This window comes from Drosophila tropicalis, unplaced genomic scaffold, assembly GCF_018151085.1.
Source record: "Drosophila tropicalis isolate 14030-0801.00 unplaced genomic scaffold, ASM1815108v1 contig_845, whole genome shotgun sequence".
NCBI classification, from domain to species: domain Eukaryota; kingdom Metazoa; phylum Arthropoda; class Insecta; order Diptera; family Drosophilidae; genus Drosophila; species Drosophila tropicalis.
In genome coordinates, this window is record NW_027173338.1 from 5,175,184 (window position 1) to 5,195,125 (window position 19,942).

The window sequence follows — 19,942 nt, forward strand, 5'->3', positions numbered from 1 at the left end:
TTCATCTACTGTTAGTTTTTGAAATAATATATTGATTAATTGACTTAACTATTACTTAATCATATCTTAAATTCCCTCAAATTTTAACAAACACATTGACGACGTGTCACGATGTTTTACGTTGCCCATCTCTATAGTATAGTGTTGCCACTTGGCTGCATTTAAAACGGCAACAAAAATCTCAAGAAATTTATATATTAACTTTAAACATTGCTGCTTATCTAAGTTTGTGCAACACAAAGAAAACTCCTGCCCACTGCCCCACACAACAAAAATTATATCATTATGTCCATGGAGAGAGCTTGACACATCTCGCTTGCCGAGAAGAAGGCCGAACAGCTGTTTGTTCATTGGCCAAAAAAAAAAACGAAAGAAAATAAAAGGAAAGGAGGTGGGCAAAAAAATAGCCAACACAGCGAATAAACAATTGAAGTGGACAAACCTCGTCAAGAAATTCAAATCTTTTTCTCAGGTAAGCTAAATTTATTCATAAGAAGTTGAACTTTAGCTTTTATTTTTTTATTTCGAACAGGAAACTCAAAATGCAAAGTAGTTGGAATGACTACGAGGATGAGGAGGCGGCCATGGCGGCTCCAGCTCTCTCAGGAGCAGGTGGACCCAATCGTAGTACTGCCAAGGGACCACGTATATTTGGTGATATTACGACAAATCGTTTATGGACATTTCGGGTTTTAATGCACGACGAGTTGGCTCCAAATGAACAATTGGCCATTGTCGGCAGTTGTGAATCCTTGGGCAATTGGCAGCATGCGGGAGCAGCTCTAATGCAGAAAGACGATACAAGTGAAACCAAAAATAAAGAGGAAAAGCTATACGCTGACAACGAGGCTCACGTCGAAGACGACGTGGACGAGGAGGAGGAGGAGGAGGCCGAAAACAATCTATGGTCAGCTGATGTTTATATACCCAGACATTGCTCGACAGAATTTCGTTATATGATCTGTACAGTGGATTCATCGACGGGTGATTTATTTATTCGTCGCTGGGAAACGCATTTGAAGCCCCGCCTTATTCAGGAATTAGATGATCCGAAAGCGAATAATATTGATATCTTTGGTTCATTTAATGGTCAGCACAAAGTAGATCGAGGCTGGTTAACCAAGGAAACTTTGGTGCAACTGAAATTCTTCTATGCTCCCTTCACTTGGAAGCAGCGTATGAAACGTCGTCATGTCCATGTCAAGGTCACACCCATGAATCTAAGAATACCCAGTCATGGTAATAACGGCGATATCTCAACGCTAGAGGATTCCCTCTCGAACGATACCCATGATACTAAGGAGACCTTGAACGGCGGCAATGGTGATAATGGCAGTGCCTTTAGCGAGGTTGTTACCTTGAGCCCAGACGAATGTACTCTACGTCAGCAAGAGCAATTTGGATCACTTTGTGGTCCCAAGGATTTGGTTATATTTCATTTGACTGTCAATGATTTGGAAAATACCGCCTACCTGATCGATCTATATACTTATAGTTCGCGTGTGGCCAAAGAGGATGGCCCTCCCCTGCATGTGGGTTATCATTATGTCTTGCCCAATTTGATGAAACGTTCCGAGGGTAATCTGGAGTTGCCCATTACCTGTGCCAAGGGTCATCGACCCTTGGGTATGATGCGCTTGGGTTATCTGATAGTTAAACCCTCTGCCACTGCCTCTAATCTAATGGACATGAGTGTAAGCTACTCACGCTATTGGAATAACAAATGGACAGGCCTGGATGTGGGTCACCGCGGTTCGGGCACAAGCTTTAAGGCCAAGGATGCGGTTATTAGAGAGAATACCATCACTTCATTGAAAAATGCCGCCGAACATGGTGCCGATATGGTGGAATTCGATGTACAATTGAGCAAAGATCTAGTTCCGGTGGTCTATCATGATTTCATGATCTATGTTTCACTTAAATCCAAGTGCAGCATGCAGGAACATGACTTTCTGGCATTGCCCATGCGAGAGTTATCCCTGGAACAGTTAAAGAAACTGAAAGTCTATCACACCGCCGAGGGTCTATCGCGGGAAACACGCTCCTTTCACAACGATGATATGGTGGAGCATCAGCCATTTCCCCAATTGGCTGATGTTATGGATGCTCTGGACATTCATGTGGGTTTCAATATCGAAATCAAATGGTCACAACGTTTGCAAGATGGCCGCATGGAAGAGGAATTCGAACATGTCGTGGATCGTAATCTTTATATCGATTGTATATTGGATGTCGTGATGCGTAAAGCTGGCACACGACGCATTGTTTTGTCATGTTTCGATCCGGATATATGTACAATGTTGCGGTTTAAGCAAAATCGTTATCCTGTCATGTTTCTCACCCTTGGCACGACAACGAAATATGAGCAATATATGGATCCGCGTGGAAATTCCATGGAGCTGGCTGTATGGCATGCAGTGGCCATGCAACTGCTGGGAATTGTGGCGCATACGGAGGATTTGCTGCGTGATCCCAGCCAGGTAAAATGAACCCCTTAGCTCACACCTAAAAACAAAAAACCCCTCAACTGTGGTCAAACCCACCCACGTTTCCAGGTGAATCTGGCCAAAGAGCGTGGCCTCGTCTTATTCTGCTGGGGCGACGACAACAATTCCAAAGACACCATCAAATTGTTAAAGGAATTGGGTCTACATGCCATTATATATGACAAAATGGATGTATTAACCAGCAAGGAGGTGAAGGTAAGTAGGAAAATATTTCAAATCCATAGGACTCATTCATTTGTAAGCAAATTTCAATTAATTTCATGCCAAGTCGCAGTGTTTCAGGAACTTTTGGTTATCCTTGCTCTATATATTATTGTTATTTCTTTTAGCAAAGTGTCTTTCATTTGCAAGCCAAGGACAGTCAAAAGGAGCTGCTCAAACTGCAGGCTCTGGAAACGGGACATGTCTGGCATACCTCGGCAAATGGTAGTGAGGAACAACAGGCTTAACCCATGGACGTTTTCTTCCTCCTACTAACTTAACCTTAGATGGATTAACTTATCAAATCAATTTAATCTATATACATTTCTACAAACATACATCTTAGGCGCATCTGTAAATCATCTAGCAAAATTTGCATTTCTTTTAAATTTTACTTACTATAAGGCCTGCTGAACCAAATCTGAAGAAATCGGAGCAAAGTCTGGCTTTAGCTCTATATCTTAAAAAAAAATAATCTGTGCTTAATTTTTCCTATTTTTTGTTTTTTTTATTATTTCTCTATACTTCAATTTTTACGTTCCCAAAAGAAAAACAAAACAAAGTGTTTACATATATACTCTACAACTGCAAATATTTTCAATGAAAAAGAATACAAGAAATGGAAAGGTTTTTTTTTTTTTATATATACTTTATACAAATGGAAATATTAAACTTGAATAAAATGATTAGTTTTATTATTTAAAGAAAAATATAAATATTATATATATAAAATACTAACTTATTTGGAATTGAGTAAAATCAAATAACAGTGGGCCCAAAAGGAGTTAATTTTTTAAAAATTAAATCTAATCAATGGCAATTAAATAAGGAAGAGGGTAAATGGAAGCAAAATTAAACTTCAAAGTCGAAACAAATGGGATTTATAAGCAATTATTTGGTTATTTGTTTTAAACGAAACCCGATTCATTTATCAATTTAATGATTAATTGAAAGTGTTTGAAATTGCCTTTAAATAAAAGAGAGTGAAATGTATCTCAAATTAAGATAACTCTTAGCAACAATTTTTATATAAATGGCAAATATACTAACTTTGTCTAAATTAAGTAATAAAATGAAAAAATAGAGGGTTTGGAACATGGCTATATCGTCCCGACTTCTCACGCTGATCCAGCATTAATATCTTATGGCATTGGAAACTTCTGTCTAGTTTTGCAATACCCCGCACAAATTTGAAAAAAAAAAACTTTCTGGAGTCAACCTCTTAAGACCTCTCTAAACCTCTTTAAAGATTTAACTAAGTAGTTATATTTCTAGAACTGTTGGTTATTTTAAAAGGTAAAATATATTTTGATTCAGATAACAACAATATTTGAGAGTATCTTTATAGTTTTTTTTTTAATATTTTTTGCAATATATTTGCGTTTTTTGAATTCCCTGTTTTTGTTTGATTTTATTTATGCCTGTTTCCTTCCTTCCTATCTCAATCTGTTCTTCATAATATCTTCGACAATTATGTAGAAAGTTATGAAATAAGCAAAATGTAGCATAAAAATTGTAGTAAGTATATAAAGATGTAGCTTTCCAACGATAGGCAACACATCATTCTATAAAGAAAAAGCACCAGATTATACTTTTTCATATGGAAATTCGTTCTCTTTCTGAAAACTACATTTAATTCTAAAGAATATTTGCAGTATTTAAAATTTCATCGTTAAAATTTAGCTATCTACTTGGCATGCTGCTTGGATAAGTGTTTTTTGTTTCAAATATTACGCATACGCAGTGTTGCATTTTGGCGCCATAACGTAAAGAGAAAAACTTTTGGAACGCGCATGCACCACATTTCAAATCCACACGAACCACCAACCTCAGCCAGCCATTCCTTCAAAACAGAGCGAAAAATTGTGTGTTTTTTTTTTTTGTTTTTTGGCTGGTTTTCTTCAGTTTGCTAAATCGCATCGAACGGATCGGAGCATTTCGGAAAGAGTCAAAAGAAACTAAATAGTTCGGCAACAACAAAAAAAAAAAAAAGTGAAAAAATAAAAGAAAAAACACACCAGCAGCAAAGTGGAACTGTCGACGAAACAAAACTAAAAATAAGGAGGAAAGGAGAGAGACAGAGAGAGCGGGAAACGAGGAAGAACGTTTCGGTTTTTTATTATTATTTTTTTTTTTTATTTTGTTATTTTTTCCCTCCTATTATGTTAATGTGATAGCAAAGCGATTTTTAAGTGGTTCGATTGAGAGATATACGGTTGTCGGTTGTTTGAAATTCTTCAGTTTTCCTTTTTGTTTCAATTTGTTGTTTTCTTGAGTCGAAGAAGGAAAGAAAGGAAAGGAAAAACTATGTTTTTGGTAGGACGAGAGCGCAGAAATCAAAAACGAAGCGACAAATAGGTGAGAAGGCGGCACCAAAATCATCAAGAGTCCATGCAATGCAAGTGGACATTTATGTGTATATATATGTGTGTGCGTGTGTGTGTGTGTGTATCTATAACAAAGAAGGAACATTTTTTTTTTTGGAAATTTTCAAATAACAAAAAAAAAAAATGAAATTCATCGAAAACTAAAAACAATAAGAAAGTTTTATGTTATACTAAAAAACGGCAAAAAATCGATGCGTGCGCCTCCTCCACACGTGTATATCCTTCTTCACCTCTCTGCATAAAGTACTACTACGAGTGTGCATGTGTGTGTGTGTGTGTGTATCCTGTTTGTAGGTGTGTGTGTGTGTGTGTGAGTGTCATGTACACGCCAAGTTAACTGAGGCCAGCCAACTTCATGCCCACAACAAGAGCATGAAAGAGCGAGAGAGAGCAAAGAAACAGAGCCGTTTTACCAAGTCAGGCCGCACTTACAAACACTCCTGACCTACTGCCCGAACACACCTCCTACCAAACCCCCCACCAAAAACCGCCCCCGCATCAACCCCTATTGCCCCCTTAATGCTCTTCCACAACGACAAAAAAAAAAACAACTTCTCCTTACGAGTAATTGCGTGTGTAGAAGCTCAGGATATGCTTTTTTTCGTTAAGCGGTGAGGGTAAGAAACAAAAAAAAAAAACACAAAAAGGAAATTTCGGTATATAAAAAAAAGAAAAACTCATTTTAAATATATACCTACACTGGAAGAAACACACCAGAACGCCGGTTGGCAGTGGGAACAGTAATTAATGAAATTTAAAGTAGATTAAGACTATAATTTAAAGAGATTCATTTTGAAACAGTTAATGTGAGATAGTTCGGAATTATAAACGATTAAAGTACTAACCCATGGGCAAAATCTTTTTTGATCAGTGTAGATAACGGACAAATAATTGTAGGGTAAAAAATTTTAAGTCTGATATATAAAGGTTGGACTAGGTTATCCACAGAAAAATTTTCAAGCTTACTTTCGTAAAAAACGTTTTAGTCACACCAAAAGTATGCAATAATTATTTCAAAAGTTAGCTTTTTGAAACATACAAAGAAATTTGAAAAGATTTGGGGTCAAGAAATCATTCACTAGGCACACAATGCTTAAAAAAAAACATGAAAACTTTCAAATTTGTTAAAAACTATACATAATTTATCAACCCTTTGCATACTTTAGGGGGCAACATGTCCCAATTCATCGCCCAATTCTACTGTGGCTACAGTTAGGGCTTAGCTAAAAGTAAATCTATAGTTAAGGGAAGATTTAAGTTATTTTGTGGTCAAAATGTTATGTATTCGACCTACATCGAGTATTTATTCTACTATTGAACCCAAAAAAAACCTCTTTTCCTGAAAGGCTACTTAATCCAAAAATAAAACAGATGTCTTTGTAACATAAACAATATATTGGAAAGGCTATAATGAAATATTAGGACTCATTGGATGAAATGTATACAACTTAGACTATAATAAGTCAACTCTATAATATACAGATCTATTCAGATGATTTACAAAAACATTAGTCTTTCACTATACGAAAGTTGCTTGATCACAATTTCATCCTTATTTCTCAAGTACTTTGTAAAATATTTCGTGCTTTTAAAGCGAAATATTCATTAAGAACTTTTCAGAATCTGATAATGTCAGTAGTAGCAAATTAATTAATACCATCTAGTAGAATAACTTGGAACACCCTAAATTTCTTTTTAATAAACTATAGATTTGGTTGAAACATTCTAACTTAAGTGCATTAAACTTGTACTTGTTGAGCCAACCTCTTAAAAACGAATATATGTATGTATATGTATCTACATATAATTATATCAAAACAGACAATTTTTTTGATTTTATGTTAGATTTTCTTCAAGTGCATGTGCTATTAAAACATTTTTAGGTTCTTTTTTTGAAGTTTTTTCCGTTCATTAAAGGTGAATAATTTAGAATCTAAAAATACTTGGAATTTGAAAGACTACAATTAAAAAAAAATAATACATTAAACGTATCTGTACTTGAGAATTTATTTATCCTAAAAATATGAAATGGAAATGGTTGGAAAAGTGTGTGTGTGTAACATAATTATTAGGTATTAATTGTAGTCTTGGTGGGATAGGGAGGGCATGGGGGAGGGTTAGGGTCGAGTATGGACGATATGAATAAGGGGAGCTTTTTGCCCCCCCAGCGTGGGGTCATCATCATCATCATCATCTTCTTCTTCTTCGTTTTTTCCTGTTTTCGCTTTTGTAAATTGTTTGTTTTGTTTATAAAGCAAAAGCCAAAAAGCCTTATGTTTTTCGATTTTTATTGCCTCCAATTTTTGGAGGAGAAATGTTTTTTTTTTTCTTTGGAGGAGAGAATTTGGCCGCCGACGCCGCCGGTCGCCTTCAGAATAAACAAAAAAAAAAAAAAAAAATTGAAAAATCCGAAAGCCAAACGAAACGTAAAAACACATACTACAAGATAGACAGACAGACAGACAGTTAGAGGGACATCCAGACAGAAGAAGAATGAAACAGACTGACAGACAGTTGGACAACATTTCGTATGGTTGGTCGTTTGGTGGGTCGATGGGTAGGTGGTTCAGTTTGGCTCGGTTGTATCTCTATCCGTGTGTGTGTGTGTGAGTGAGTGAGTGAGTGAGAGTAAACAAAATGCAGCGCCAAAACTAAATATTGTTTAAGAACAAATATTTGGCTTTTGGTGCAAATCACAGAATATGAGGGCGATTTCTAGCATTCTCTTTGAATACCCAGTAATTATACTAAAATGGGTGTAATGAAATTGTGAAAATGTTTTTAAGAAATATCGTTATACTGTAATTGTCTTTTCAATTTATCTGACCATCTGAGTAGATGAAAATATTGTCCATGTTTCCCTTAAGAAAAGTCTTGTACTTATTATGTTAAGTAACTTATCCCTCTTGGTTCGAAATGTGCAGCAATTGTCTTTGCTTCTTCGGTTGTTAATCAGTATACTTAAAATTAATAACTTTAAGTTATGAACTCAAATTTGAGCGACATTAAAGTAATTGCCATACAAACTACTCAGAAGATGTCTTCATTTTTGGCAGTTAATTTAAGCTACTTTCATTTCGAACTTTGAACCAGTGAAAAGAAGTAGCTTAACCATAAAAGAGAAAATTAATATGCAATTCTTAAGCCCATTTGGAATAGCTTAAGATAAACAATCCCATTTGCTACCTATTTGTTATAACGAACCTTTCTTTCTTATATAAATCCAAAGGGTATCTCAAAATCGATGCCCTGACTAGAACAGCTGTTACATTTCGGTAGAATAGACATTTTATTTTGGTTTTCCATGACGTTATATCTATGGCATAGAAAAGATCTTGTAGGATGCGATTCACGAGCTGCTAATGGGTCAATTCAAATGAATATGATGATTTAAAATTCTAAAAATCATTTTACCGAGTCATCACAAAAACGAGAAAAAAAAAAACAATAGCAAAAGAAACCACAAACAAACAAATGCATACATAAAAACTAAAAAAGAAATACATTGACTCATTCCAGAAAGAAAACTCAAATTCGATATCCCATAATAAATCTCATAAACAATTTGGTGTTTTTCCTACCTTTAGCAATTGTTATTATTTGTTGTTCTTGTCATAAATTGAGAGTGTGCGAAAAGAACTCACCTGAAATGATATAAAAAATATGGAATATGTTAATGAATTGTATACATAAATATTGATTTAGATGGATGAAGGATTTGTGTACATATATGTATATATACAAATCTATTCACATAAAACATTGCCAAGGTCATAGGAATTATAATGAGATGAATCGGAACAATTTAACATTAATCAAATTGCTAAAAAGTTTAAATATATAAAAATTAATGGTCTAATCGACTAAACATGTGTTTGGATTATTATAAATGATGTGATTAATCGAAAATGTTTGTTAAAATTTGTTTATCGTTTAAATTTATTTAGTCGTTAAAAAGATTATTTTAGATAAATGCACTGAAATAACTTTTTAATTAGAAATATTTGAAATATGCCTATTCTGTTTTAATATGTGTTTATTTTAATCCTTTCACACTTAAATATAAAAAGTGTTTTAAAGTGGCCTTAAATTCTTTAGAAAACTGACTTATCTGAGGATACTTTCCGGATTATTACGATTATATCTACAAAGCCACTCGCTTTATGCTTATACATACATATATTTTTTTTAACGAACGGAAGAGTAAAGAAAATGAAGGGTAATGATACGTATGTGACATAGTAAAGAAAGACCCTTTTAATGGTTTTAAAATATTTTCTTTTTTGGAAGCACTTAAAGGATTTTAAATTTGCATTGACTCAGCGGCTGGACTTCCGAAGTAAAGGAGCAAAGTGAAAGGATTAAGTGCAGTAATTAAATCTTAAAGCGACTTTTTCATATGAATTCTGTTTAAGGTATAGGAAGGCTGAGCAAGAGATGATTTAAAAAAGTATTTAAAATTATAGTCATACATGTTATTCAAGAAGATTTTCTTTTACTTTTGGGAGTATTAAAAGCTACTAAGGTCATTGGCCTTTAAAAAAAAGGGCTAATGGAGAGAGAAACTATTAGATTTGTATTGGATTGGGCCTCTAAGAAATAAAGGATTAACTAAGAAGCACAGACGGAAGGATCTAGGAAATATTTTTGGGGATGTTCTGATCAAAAAATGAAGACTTGATTGATTAAACCTGATTGCAGAAAACGCCTTAAAAAGGAGATCCTGTACCGATAAGCAAGATTAAGTAAAAGGATGCATCATATCATAATATTCACTGTACTCTCGTATGAGAATCATTTGCTTTAATTCCTCTTGTGGTACGCGAAGTTCATGCAACTTATCAACGTATTTATAGAGCAATCATAATTACGTTAATTGTTTGGAATCAACACTGCAAGTGGGTTATATAAATATTCATGAATATTTATGTTGTGAAATATTCAATTTATGTAAATAAAGTGTCCCATATACATATGTACATACATATATGTGTGAATACTTTTGTAAACATTTTAAAAGTTGCAAAAAAACAAAAACAAATGAAATAAATGTTAAATGTTTTCTCTGTCTCTCTCTCTCGTTTTACAGCGCCATGTTGTCGTCCAATCCCCCAATCCCAAGCTAGTGAGTAATCATCAACACCCGCAGAAGCAGGAAGTCCTTAGCTTACCATTCCTTCAGCATAGAATTATGCCTTGGTTATACCGGAGTATAGTGAAAAGAGAAACGAATTGTTGATGCGTGAAAATTGACAAAGTACCGAGTGACGAGTGACGAGCCGCCGAGTGAGCAGCAGGAAGCGAGCGGGCGAGTGGGCAAGTGGGCGAGTTAGTGAACGACATTTGCGTGTGCCTTAGAAAACACAGAGAAATATAACCATAGAAAAAAGGAAACCAAATAAGGGCACACACAAAGAAATTAACAAAAATTAAAGTGGAAAAGGAAAGCGAAAAATATCATACAGGTTGGACTAAAAAAACTATTAAACACGACAACACTCACACGAAGTACCGTAGATAATAGTAGTGAACACACACACACACTTACACTTACCAAACGACACAATAAGTTCATTTGTTTAGTTTTTGGTTAAACTTTATGATCATGACTTATATACCTAAGAAAATGCAACATTATGCGCATGCAGCCATGAATCTGATCAATATGGACTCGGAGAATCGGGTGGTTCTCAATGTTGGCGGAATACGACATGAGACATATAAGGCCACATTAAAAAAGATCCCAGCAACGCGCTTATCGCGTCTAACAGAAGCTTTGGCCAATTATGATCCAATATTGAATGAGTATTTCTTTGATCGGCATCCGGGTGTATTTGCACAGGTGCTCAACTATTACAGGTAAGATCAGAAAACCTTTAATATAAAGTATTTATAGAATTTTTTTCACTTCACATTTGTTTTTTGTTTTTTTTTTTTGTTTGCTTAGAACTGGCAAACTGCACTATCCCACAGATGTTTGTGGTCCGCTGTTTGAAGAGGAATTAGAATTTTGGGGTCTAGACTCAAATCAGGTGGAGCCCTGTTGTTGGATGACCTACACACAGGTGAGTCAATATAAATTACATTTCTTGAATGGTAATTCTAATGACAATTTCTTGATCTTTTCTAGCATCGCGACACCCAGGAAACTTTAGCTGTGTTGGATCGTTTGGATCTGGATACAGAAAAACCGTCCGAAGAGGAATTGGCTAGAAAATTTGGTTTCGAAGAAGACTATTATAAAGGCACTATATCCTGGTGGCAGGAAATGAAGCCTCGCATTTGGTCACTATTCGATGAGCCATATAGTTCCAATGCCGCCAAAGTAAGTTGGATTTGGCAAATTCCAATTTCTTACTAATTGACATATTGGTGTCTATTTTTACAGACCATTGGCGTTGTTTCGGTATTCTTTATATGCATTTCAATTTTATCATTTTGCTTGAAAACCCATCCCGATATGCGTGTACCGATTGTCCATAATATAACCGTTAAAACAGCCAATGGTAGCTCGGCCTGGGTATTGGAAAAAGTCGAAACAAATGCCCACATTGCATTCTTTTATATCGAATGCGTGTGCAATGCCTGGTTTACATTTGAGATATTGGTAAGTTATATACAAACCTGGGATAGTAATCTTTCGTTTCTCTAGCTACGATTATTTTTAGTATAAAGATACTCTTTCTTTCACTTCATAGACGTTTTTTTTAATTTCTTACCAAATTGTTTTTAACTTATCGGTTGGGTAACTCATTTTTTCATTGCTAAACGATTGAGAATTCCAAGTCTCTCAGCGTCCCAAAAGACTCTTTCTTTACTACTTCTTGGTGTCTTATTGAAACTAAATTGAACCTTAAAGTATTGTGCCAACAAATCCAGAAGGTTTTCTGTTTATTTCTTGCTTTTATTGGGTCTATTTGAGTCTCTGCAGCTTTTCATTACTGTAAATTGAAATTCAAGTTTCAAAGTCAATAACAAACCCGCAAAAAGTCTTAAGAAGGAATGGAGAGAGTCTTTTAATCCTTATTTTCTTTCTTCTATTACAACTTTTGTTACTTGTTTTCATAGAGTTTTTAACTCTAATTGATTTTTATTATTTCATATCTTTCTTTTAATTACTTTCAAAATACACTTTCTCCTTTCTTCACTGAGTTATTATCCTTTGCTCTCTTATGTTTCTTGTCTTTTATCCTTTATCCTGGTAGCTTCTAGCTTCTCCTTAACTATATGTAAAAGTATTATAATTTTTGTATGATTTATTCAGTGTATTCCTTTTCATTGATCTGTAATACTTTCTTAATACCAAGTTTTTGAATCTTTTCTCCGATTCGTATAATTTCTTTGTTAGTTCTTTGAAACTCTTTATAAAACTTACTAATCTATATTTCTCTATATATTGTTGTAGGTTCGCTTTATCTCATCACCAAATAAATGTGAATTCATCAAGTCATCTGTTAACATCATCGATTATATAGCAACGCTTAGTTTTTATATCGATCTAGTGCTTCAGCGATTTGGTTCGCATTTGGAGAACGCCGATATATTGGAGTTCTTCTCGATAATACGTATTATGCGACTATTCAAGTTAACTCGCCATTCGTCCGGCCTAAAGATTTTAATCCAGACGTTCCGTGCATCGGCCAAGGAATTAACCCTATTGGTATTTTTCCTAGTTCTGGGCATTGTGATTTTCGCCAGTTTGGTATACTATGCGGAACGCATACAACCGAATCCACATAACGATTTCAATAGCATACCATTGGGTCTGTGGTGGGCTCTGGTCACAATGACCACTGTCGGCTATGGTGATATGGCGCCAAAAACCTATATTGGCATGTTTGTCGGAGCATTGTGCGCTCTAGCCGGTGTGCTAACCATTGCACTGCCAGTTCCCGTTATTGTTAGTAATTTTGCCATGTATTATTCGCATACGCAAGCTCGAGCGAAGCTGCCAAAGAAGCGGAGACGAGTGCTTCCCGTTGAACAGCCGCGACCGCCGCGTTTGCCAGGTGAGCGTACGTGAAACCAAAAGCAATTTCAAAATGAAATCCAGACAATTGACCAAATTCCAATACCCTTAACAGGTGCTCCTGGTGGTGGGGTCAGTGGTTGTGGAACTCCTGGTTCAGGACCACATTCCGGACCCATGGGCTCCGGTGGTACTGGTGGGCCACGTCGCATGAATAACAAAACCAAGGATCTGGTCAGTCCCAAATCAGGTGAGTTTTTTTGTAACTAAATCTGTTCAAGATCACAACAAAAATGCGTGCTTTCGATTCCACCAAAAACAAAAAAAAAGGAACAAACGGCACTGCCAAAAACTAAGTTCTTAACCGCTCTCAGCTCGCACAGCTGCACTTGAAGTTCGAAAACAAAAAAGGTTTTAACACCCCCCGCCCGAAAATAAAGCAAATATTTTGTTTATCACTTATAGCCATTATTTTGTTGTAAGGCGTCATAACGAAAGAATCAAGCTTCTTACCATTCCTATTTTTTGGCCTTTACTTTTACCTCCCAAAAAGCATTCAACAACATGAATTGCATACATACATATGTCATTCCATGTACGTGTATATATGTACTTACTTGTAATTACTTAAACTACCAAAATCAAAACGGCTTTTTTATCTCTATCATAGTTCATCCATCTATCTCATATATCATAAGTCAGGCTTAGCTTTCATTTGACGCTATTCCCATTATATTCCCAGTCCAATCATTGAACGAGCAGAGTACAGATCAGCAACAAAACTCAATTAGGTACTTGTAATTGTTGTCAAAATTTTAAGATTGGCAAATGCATTATTTATATATTGTTTAAATAGTTTTTCTTACCAAATACTTTATCTTTTTCAAGCATAACGCGAAGAATTCTTGACAAACGCTTTACCCAGAAAGTTTTAATATGGTTTTTATTACTATAAAATTAAGTTTTTCAATCTTCAAGCGTGGTAATGTTCATGGCGTTATGGTTAAAGTTGCTAAATACTTGGTTACGGTCAATAAATAAATGAATGACATATTTCTTTTTTAAATCGTCAAAGTAAATAACAAATAAATATGATTTAACATTATGAATTATTAATCTTCAATGTTTTCAAAAATAAGCGTTTAAAATCAACTTTTTTTTTAAAGAATTTTAGCCGTTACTTGAATATTTTCCAAAAATAATAGATAATTGAACGATTTTGTTACTCTTCGAATAGCTAAAAAGCTAACTTTCTAACTAACTTTCTAATAATTCTATAACAAAGTAACAAAAGATTTTGCCTTTTCAATAGAGATAACACCAAGTCAATATTCCCAAAGTTTCATCGTCTTGCAAATTGATGATTCTATTAATAGTCAATATTTTTGAAATAATGTCACAACATTAAATGCCACAAGGGTATATATTCGTTATCCTCAATCGTTTTCATTATCCCCGACGAAACTACCTTTCAGTATTGCTTCATCGCGATGCATCGGGGGGAAACTCCACCTACGTCGGTGTTTGAACTCGCACTTGTAAGCTGTAAGTTCCTAACTTCAAGAAAAAGTACAGAATTAAATTCAAGAGATTAATTCAGAATTGTCATTTTACTTCAAAAAACTTCACCGAAATAAAATTTGTATTGGAACTTAACTAAAAACAGTTTTAATCCAGATTTTCTTTTTAAAATAACATTTTTTTAAAACTGGTCTCAATGAATATTTTAAAAGCATTTAATTATAAGTTTTAGAACTCTGCTCGTCACTTGATTTCATCCATTTTTTCATAATCAAAGCCGTTTTTTCATCAACTGATTAAATTTTGTTCATTTTCTTATGATCGTAACGCGATGACTATTCAAAGATCCTTCAATGGAGCATTTATTGTATATTCAAGTCATCAAGCCCATGGGGTCTTATCTTATATAATTATATATACAATTATATGCAATATTTTTATAATATCAAGATACAAGACTCTAAATATATTTATATTTATACATATTTTATACACTATATAAATGTAATTTTAATTTCATTTGATTGCGAGATATGTTTCAATTATTTTATTTTCCAATAATGTTGTGTACAAAGAAAAAAAAAAAAAATGAAAAAGAAACCAAAAACAAAAAAAAAAACATCAAACAACTCCTCCCTTATAAATCTTATGTAAATAGATGAATATACAACAATGATTGGCAAACCGCGAGATGGCAAAAAGAGCAGGCTGCTTTAAAGCCAACGACCTCTCAACTACAACAACAACAGCAACAGCAACCACCAGCGAGAAGAAGAAGAATAAACGCCTTCCCCGAAATCCCCCAACCCAACCGAAACGTCCCACAAAACGAAACGAAAGCAAATTTTTTAAACCAAACCCAGAGAAAAGAAACGAAAACCAAAATTGAGATACAAAATTTTTGAACAAATAATGAGATAATTGAAAATCTAGGATACTGGAACAGCCAACGGATCGAGTGGGTACGCAATAAACCAAAGCTGGATACTATATACTACATACATACAATACGAATCAAGGACAAGTGCTATGTGCTATCTACAATCTGCTATATATAATTGTAATTTCTACGTGTTTTCTACTCTCTCTCTCTCTATCTATATAATTATATATATATTATCTAAAATATATATTGATATCATTCAGTGTTGTTCTTCTACTTCTTCAGTTCTGGCTCGTTCGTTCCATATTTACCTATATATATATATAAATATACAAGTATATTTAATTATATATTTACATATATAAAAAAAAAATATCTATTATCCTGTATACTCCTCTATCTATCTATCTATCTCTCTGCTATATATTTGTGTGTGTGGGTGTGCGTGTGTGCGTATTATATATATATGTATACATATCTTTGTATTCTACATATACATTTACTTTATTTTTTGTTGAAAAGTATTTACATAATTCAAAAATCAACTTTGTTTTATCTTGTTGAACTTTTGTATTTCAGATATGGCCTTCAGTTTCGACTAAAGACAAAACAGAAATTTTGTAATTTGTTTAACAGTAAAAATAATAAAACTGAACAAAACACAGCACCAAAATGAGAAAAAAAAAAACCAAAAAATCAAACATATATAAATGACAAAAAAACAAAAATCAAAAATCGAAATCAAAAATCGAAACTCAGTTATAATATATCCTCATCTAATCATGCTCTCAGCTATGCAAAACCAAATACCTCACGGATACAAACAAAAGCTGGGCGGGTGTGTTGGTTTATCTACATAAATCTAATATATATAGAGTTATAACTATCTATCTATTTATTATAAAATATTTTCTAACTAGACCCCCGTTTAATATGAAATTGCTCCCGCTCTTCACAACCAACCCTCACCCCTCTCCCTTTTACAATCTTTCTCTTACTCTCTCTCTCTCTCTCTCTCTCACTCTATAAATCTCTATAAGTCTCTATGTCTCTTTGTAGAATAGGTGTTAGCTACCTTTAGCATCCAACAACAACAAAAAAATAAAAATACCCAAAATAATATTCAAAATCCTCTTAATTTCGGTAAACCGAATATTTGTTTACTCTTGCAGTTTGCTTAATGTTAAAAAAAAAGAATGTTTTCGAAAAATATATATAGTATATAGAAAAGAACAACAAATGGATAGATCGCTAAATAGATATATACATATATACTCTTACTTAGTAATGGATTGATTGCATTAGAAACTACTAAAGTCAATGAAATATTCAAATTCTAGAACAACACTGTGAAAAGCTATCCATTTTAAAATATCTAAAATAAAGTTAAGTTTCCCATATTTAATGTTCCGAGAGATAATTTATATTTTATGCGTGTCCACAAAATCAACCGACATTTTCCATATTTTGGAATAAATATTTGATTTTTGTTCTAATAGGTTTATTATTAAGTGACATAGGCGTCATAATTTTCACTTTTCTTTAAAGTCTGACCAAATTTTAATAAATTTTGTGGTTCTCTTCCTTAAAACCTAAATAATTTTGTTAAAATATTTGTATATTAAATTTGATAATATACGTATATAGTAATAAAATGGAGTCCTTTAAATGTAATGTTAACAATTCGTTTAACAATACGAAAGTCTTACGGAACTGCTAGAATTCCGTATCGTGAATGTGTTTTAAAAATATATTCGAAGATCTCAAAATTGATCGATATCGAGACTCACCTCTACCTCATTTCTGCCTTTTCTCAAATGTTCACATATAAAATGTGACAAATGGAAAGAATTTACAATATTGTATAATATTTCTATTGAAATTTCTGAAATTGTCGAATTAAGATACGATTTAAGGAAAGTTTTTATAATTATTATGGGAACTTTTAAAAAAACTTTATTTTTTTCCGAATTGTTATACCGAATTGTTATACCTTAACAGGTGAATGTCTAATCAAGTTTTTAAAATTTGTTTAAAATTAATTATCAATGAAAAGGAAAGTTTTATCTTTGATTTCTTTCTGGACTTTTTTTACTGAAGACAGATTCCTTTGTTTTTATATATAGAGATCTTAAATTACCAGCAGTTTTTCTGATTTTCAAAATGATCATTCCAATAATTTTCTGATTTGAATCTATAATTGGTTCTAATGACTTCTGCAAGAGTAGATGGTTATGGAAAGAAACTAAATTACATCCCAGCCCCAATCGTTTTTTTTTTTCTCAAAAATCTAGTTTGTAGCCCTCCTTGTAACAATGGAAAACCTTCACACCCTCTAACCCTCCAGCCTGGTTTGCCGAACGAAATTATATACTTACAATAATATATTTTTGGAATTTTAATGAATGGAGTATATCCCGAAACAACCAAACCCATTATAGTTTTGTTTGAAAGTTGAAGCATGCTGCATGTTGACCCTTAAGCAAATGTTTGAACTCTTACCACTTGACATGAGTGTTGTGTATGTATATGTGTATGTGTGTTGTTGTGTATATGTACAATTGAACGTTGTTTGTGTAGTAAACAAATGTGCACCCTGTATTAATTAAGTATGAAATACAACAAAATAGAAAAGAAAAAAACCAAAAGAAAACTAACTTAATATGAAATGCCAAACACTAAAATAAATTCAACGTTGCATATGAACTTATATCCTTTCTACCCAAGTTGAATTCGATAAAATAATTTTATGCTTTTGCCAATTTGTTAACAAAATTTTTAATCAGAATTTCATTGTTTTTTCTTTTCTTTCTCTCTCTCTCTTTCTCTCTATATATATTTCTCTTACTCTCTTGCTCTCTACACTTTGTTTCTTCTGGCTACTATCCCTTCAATTTTTCTATGAAACCAAAAATCAATACCAAATGCAAAACGAAAATTTGAAAATTTTTTGGCCTAAACACAAATAGTTGCTCAACTTTTCACAGGTCCCTTGGGTGCCAGCATTGTAGCGATGAGTCCCAGGACAATGTTAGATCTAAATCCAGCTCTGGCCATGGGTAAGCCAACATTTCAGCCCAGATTTCCCACACACCTGGCTGCAACACCTCAGCCGCCAGCAACAATGGGCGGAGGAACTGTGGCGGGTGCCGGAGCTGCCGCAGCTGCTGCTGCCGCTGCGGCTGCTGTGACCGCAGTGACCACATCCGCTCCGGTTATACCGCCACCATGTCCACCTATTACAGTACCGAGCATAGCCGTCTCCACCACAGCCAGCTTGGGTAAGGATAATGGCAGTGCCACAACTAGCACCACACTGGAATCCAGCAAAAAGGCTTTTCTGTAGATCCGACCGACATTCAACGACATTATTTTGAGCCTGATTCTCAACATTAAGCAATATTTAATCGATATCTATTCATAAACTTGGCATACATACGTATTACATAATATATGTATATCAAATTGTTCAGTTATTTAGATATGACGATGATGATGATGGCAAAGTAGATGCTTTTTCCTCATATCAGATTCAGTTTAACTTGAAATTAAAACAGGAAAAAGGAATAACCAAATAGCAAAAGTAACCATGGATGATGCTAACAAATAGAACTGTCTGTAGATTTTGCCCAAGAATGAGTTGTCTGCAAAATAGTTAACATGAATAGGTTAAGAATAAAGAGAATATAACAAACAGGGACCATGGAGAACATAAATAGTTGGACACTAATGAAAAGAGACTAGAAGGTAAATGACTAGACTAGATAACCAAACAGGAAAAGTTCACAAAAAGTGACTTGGGATGAAATTATATCAGCCAAGACAGACAGCACATTGTTTAGTTAACTAACCGAAACGACGACAACAATAATGGTCATATCGGTTATTCAAGCAGTAACATCTAAAATAAAATATTACACTAATACTTACGGAAAAAGAGTAATTTCGGTTTCCTGGATATATTCCAAAAGCCGTTTAGGCCTAAATTTTCTACGTTCACATCGGTTATTCACACTCAAATTCATAAAAAGTTTAAATTTAAAAACACCAATGAAATTTGTATCGGTTAGTTAAACCCATTTAAATTAGGACGATTGATAAACCAAATAGGTTTATTTCGGTTGTTCAAGTTGTATATAAAACTAATGAAAACTTTTTTTATCAATCCATTATTATATCGGTTATTTAAGACTTTCAGTAAGCTGTATGGGATGTAAATTGTCATGGGTTTCGGTACTTATACATATACATATGTCCATATACAGTTGAAGTCCTTTGCGTTTCGGTTAATAACAAACGATTTAGCTACCGGTACACAAATAATTTTTAGAGTTTTCGGTACTGATTTTTATAAAAAAGAATATTTCAAATTCACAAGTCATTCCATTCTTGGTTACTTTACGGTGTAAAGCAACTCTTTGCCATCATCTGTCAAAAACTAATTGACAATTTACTGACTCTCTCATATGATTTA

General features: G+C 33.9%; 2 protein-coding genes across 15 annotated transcripts; both read left to right on the forward strand.

Moving 5' to 3' along the window:
• Positions 1–144: 144 nt before the first annotated feature.
• LOC137580346 (glycerophosphocholine phosphodiesterase GPCPD1) lies at positions 145–3,293 on the forward strand. Its single transcript, XM_068294344.1, has 4 exons — positions 145–472; positions 533–2,480; positions 2,556–2,702; positions 2,837–3,293. The coding sequence occupies exons 2-4, from the start codon at positions 543–545 to the stop codon at positions 2,954–2,956; spliced, it is 2,205 nt and encodes a 734-aa protein (XP_068150445.1). The 5' UTR covers positions 145–472; positions 533–542; the 3' UTR covers positions 2,957–3,293.
• A 1,343-nt stretch (positions 3,294–4,636) lies between these two features.
• Positions 4,637–19,405, forward strand: Shaw (Shaker cognate w). Of its 14 annotated transcripts, XM_068295302.1 has the most exons (10): positions 4,637–5,066; positions 10,185–10,220; positions 10,278–10,560; positions 10,719–10,954; positions 11,043–11,160; positions 11,226–11,420; positions 11,484–11,702; positions 12,501–13,110; positions 13,180–13,314; positions 18,438–19,405. In XM_068295302.1, exons 4-10 carry the CDS (start codon positions 10,722–10,724, stop codon positions 18,812–18,814), a joined length of 1,887 nt encoding a protein of 628 aa, XP_068151403.1. In that variant the 5' UTR covers positions 4,637–5,066; positions 10,185–10,220; positions 10,278–10,560; positions 10,719–10,721; the 3' UTR covers positions 18,815–19,405. The 14 variants fall into 14 exon arrangements, 8 of the variants coding, with proteins under 8 accessions (XP_068151403.1, XP_068151404.1, XP_068151398.1 ...); XM_068295303.1 differs by having other exon boundaries at positions 10,185–10,560; positions 10,744–10,954; XR_011033077.1 differs by lacking the exons at positions 4,637–5,066; positions 10,185–10,220; positions 10,278–10,560 and adding exons at positions 15,244–15,547; positions 16,048–16,306 and having other exon boundaries at positions 10,582–10,954; positions 18,456–18,577.
• Positions 19,406–19,942: the final 537 nt, after the last annotated feature.